Source organism: Priapulus caudatus, unplaced genomic scaffold (genome assembly GCF_000485595.1).
Source record: "Priapulus caudatus unplaced genomic scaffold, Priapulus_caudatus-5.0.1 Scaffold1858, whole genome shotgun sequence".
In the NCBI taxonomy this organism is placed as follows: Eukaryota; Metazoa; Priapulida; class Priapulimorpha; order Priapulimorphida; family Priapulidae; genus Priapulus; species Priapulus caudatus.
Genome location: NW_014578919.1, coordinates 14,450 through 18,190, shown reverse-complemented (window position 1 = coordinate 18,190; position 3,741 = coordinate 14,450). Strand labels below are relative to the sequence as shown.

Below are 3,741 nucleotides of genomic sequence, written 5' to 3'. Positions count from 1 at the left end.
AGCGAGGTCGCTCACAGACCGCGCCGTGAGAGCGAGGTCGCTCACAGACCGCGCCGTGAGAGCGAGGTCGCTCACAGACCGCGCCGTGAGAGCGAGGTCGCTCACAGACCGCGCCGTGAGAGCGAGGCCGCTCACAGACCGCGCCGTGAGAGCGAGGTCGCTCACAGACCGCGCCGTGAGAGCGTGGTCGCTCACAGACCGCGCCGTGAGAGCGAGGTCGCTTACAGACCGCGCTGTGAGAGCGAGGTCGCACACAGACCTCGCCGTGAAAGCGAGGTCGCTCACAGACCTCGCCGTGAAAGCGAGATCGCTGCCTACCTTTGTAGATCGCAGCACGAGCGTCTGCAGATGCAGCGCCGCACATATCACCGCCGGGTCGTCGCTCCCGCACAGACCCTGCGTCGCTATGACGACGTGCACGAGTAACGGCAGCAGTGTCTTCTGCTTGGCGTCCGCTAGGTGGCGGGTCAGTAGCTGCTCCCACAGCGGCAGCGATAAGAGAAACGCGTCTTTCTGCATCTAGGAACGAGTAAATTTAACGTTACAGTAATTAATAATTAATTAATTAATAATTAATTACGTAACAGTTGCGCGATTACCGATCTGAACGAGAACTGGTTATTGATGTATAAAATTAATTTTCATACTACTGTTTTGTCGAGCTCGTTAAAATGAAGGAAATCCGTCGAGTTAACATATACATGCAACCTCATATGTCGTGTTAACCTCAAGATAAAAACCTTGCAATGACACCTGTGCTTTAGTAAAGCGTGTGGGAAGTATAGATTGCTACCTCTACAGTCGAACTACTCACTGTTTGCTGCAGTAGATCGCTGACGATGGAACGTAGCTCGTCCGGTGAACACGTGTACACGCGGCGGGCAAACTGCACCACACTGTCCTGAGTGCTTCCGCCGTCTCGCTCGCCAGGGGGCGCTTTACCCATGCTCAGCTTCACCAAGAATCGTGTCAGGCGGGGGTACTCTGCGAAGACGATGTGCAAATAATGTAAACTGTAGCATTTCATCGACTTTTATTACTAAAAAAGTCAAACCTGTGTTAGCGGTCACACCTATTAAAGAGCCACCTGTCTATAAAGGCCACACATTCCCTTTGAGTAGCAATTATACAGCGAGACCACCTCTATAAAACAGCCACACATTCCCTTTGAGTAGCAATTATACAGCGAGACCACCTCTATAAAACAGCCACTTGTCTATAAAAGCTATTTTTGATGTCTCCCTTGGTATGCCATTACAAACCGTTTTTACTGGAAAATTAAGCAGTTAGTACAACACAATACAGTAATAACTTGTAACTAAGTACTATATACTCTATACTGACTAAATACACCCTGCTTCTAAATACTGATTAGCACCACAGTCTCTCTCACTGACCCATGCCTTCACCTTCTGCGTTGACGTAAGATCGCATGTTTTCGAAGAATTCCTCCGGCACGGAGCGACGAAGCAGTTCACAAGGTCGTCCAAGGTCGAGCGTCTGCTCCATGAGAGACGTGAATCTTCCCAGTAGAGAAGCTTCCTTGTTCGCCCCTGCGCACACGACAATCTGTCTACATCCGGACACCCGGTCAAATAGCAGTGCGGTGTATTAAAAGAAATTTAAATAAACATTTCGGAATATTTAATGCTTATATTAATTACAGAAATAATAATAGAATTAATAATATATATTAATTACGGAATAATAAATATAATTAATTTATGCCATATAATTGCATTTATATATCATTAGACGACTGCATTTTTTAACAATTTGTAGAGTAACCCATCTCATGAAACAGTAATGAAACACCGACGGTTGCCATGACGATGCAACTGATAATACACACATGTAGGCAGACAGATGAGAGCGACGGCCGCAGCGACGAAACAGCAGGCGAGGTGCGTCTCAGACAGTAGCGCCACCTGCAGGCTCTCAAGTAACTAAAAACGACGCAGCACAAAACCATTACGAACCGATTATGTTAGCGACGAAAACTTCCGTGCAGTCGCGTACGTTAGTGTAATGAGAGCTATGTTGTTGAGACTGAGAGAGGCAGTGTTAAACACACCGAGGGAGAACGCACCGTAGATATGCCCTGCCACGCACGGCAGCCCGCAGGCGTTTCCATGCCGACGCTCAGACGCCCCGCCCGCGAGGCGGCGCGCGTCTGAAACTCAACGAGCAAGGTCGCGACCTCTGACAGCTCCACGCTGAAACAAAAGATGCCACGTCATGAATGCCATACATCCAGCAAAACGCGTGGCTCCCCCTACGAACGCATTTCAAAATCGATTCAGGTCTTATAGCTGCACAGCTAATTCATAGTCTGAGAATATCACATGGATATATATATCCTCCTGATTGGAAGCGACAATAATGTCAAACAAGAGAACACTGTGCGAGTGTGAACAGCGCTACAAAGAAACCATTTTCAGGCAGTTTTACTCGGCCATAGAAGTATTAGAAGGTACTATAGCCAAACAGCCAGCGAATGCAATCGATCGTGTGAATAGCTGAAACACGTTCTCTTCTTGTAAGTAGCACGCGAAGCAGACGACACTCACCGTGACGATGAGTCATCACCTCCTTCGCGGTCGTCTCCTGCGAGTATCTGCAGTTTGTCAAAGATGTCCCTCAATTTACGCGAACACGTCTTGGATCTGTTAGAGAGGCAGGGCAGAGGAAAATGCGAGGTTAACAGGAACCCAGATAAAAATAGAGAGAGAACTGCTAACCTGCATTTTACTACAGTCTTCCATCATAGACCATATATCATAAACCAAATGCAATTTTCCCACAGACCAACCACCTTTTAATACAGACCAACCTACGTATTCCCATAAACCGGCTACCTTTTACTATAAAGTTAAACTGACCACCTTTTACTATAAAGTTAAACTGACCACCTTTTACTATAAACCGACTACCTTTTACTATAAACCGACCACCTTTTACTATAAACCAAGCACCTGGTACTACAAACCGACTACCTTTTACTATAAACCGACCACCTGTTACTATAAACCGACCACCTTGCTGTTACTATAAACCGACCACCTGTTACTATAAACCGACCACCTTGCTGTTACTATAAACCGACCACCTTGCTGTTACTATAAACCGACCACCTTGGTGGTCGGTTTATAGTAACAGTGTTACTATAAACCGACCACCTTTTACTACAAACCGACCCCACCCACCGCAGAACCTCCACCCCGCCACGGACCCCCCCTGCCCCCGCCCCCGCCCCCGCGCTTACCCGGCTACGAGGCTGGTCGCGTCGTCGCGCACGCGTTGCCACACGGCGGCCATGATGTGACGTTGGAAGCCAGCGAGCTCGTACAGGCTGGCGTCCTGCAGCGCTCTCACGGCGACGACGGCACGCGGCGACGTCACACACCTACACAACACACGCAGCAGCGGCAGACGACGCGAGATGAAACCAGGCATGAGACAGAAGCGAGATGAAACACGAACGTGGAACACGTGATGAAATGCGAACACGGAATGGTGGCGTGATGAAACACGAACACAGAACAGATGCGCGATGAAGCCATTGCTGGGTTATGTCGTTGCACGTCGTCAATGGCAACCGACTCCGCATACCAACAACCTGTCTGTCCGAAACCGGTGACGTACAAACAGAATATCCTCGCGATAATTGTAAAATGTGACTGTAAATCTGACTTTCTCTTTCTCTCTCTCTCTCTCTCTCTATATATATATATATATATA

General features: G+C 48.3%; 1 protein-coding gene across 1 annotated transcript in view; it reads right to left on the bottom strand.

Moving 5' to 3' along the window:
- Positions 1 to 3,741, bottom strand: part of LOC106817765 — a 23,668-nt gene that overhangs the window by 11,554 nt on the left and 8,373 nt on the right. Inside the window, exons 4-10 of the mRNA XM_014822469.1 lie at positions 3,266 to 3,406; positions 2,571 to 2,666; positions 2,090 to 2,216; positions 1,853 to 1,946; positions 1,398 to 1,553; positions 815 to 984; positions 319 to 519 (exon numbers count right to left, since the gene is read on the bottom strand). Coding sequence (XP_014677955.1) covers positions 319 to 519; positions 815 to 984; positions 1,398 to 1,553; positions 1,853 to 1,946; positions 2,090 to 2,216; positions 2,571 to 2,666; positions 3,266 to 3,406 — 985 coding nt within the window. The remainder of the gene's footprint in view (positions 1 to 318; positions 520 to 814; positions 985 to 1,397; positions 1,554 to 1,852; positions 1,947 to 2,089; positions 2,217 to 2,570; positions 2,667 to 3,265; positions 3,407 to 3,741) is intronic.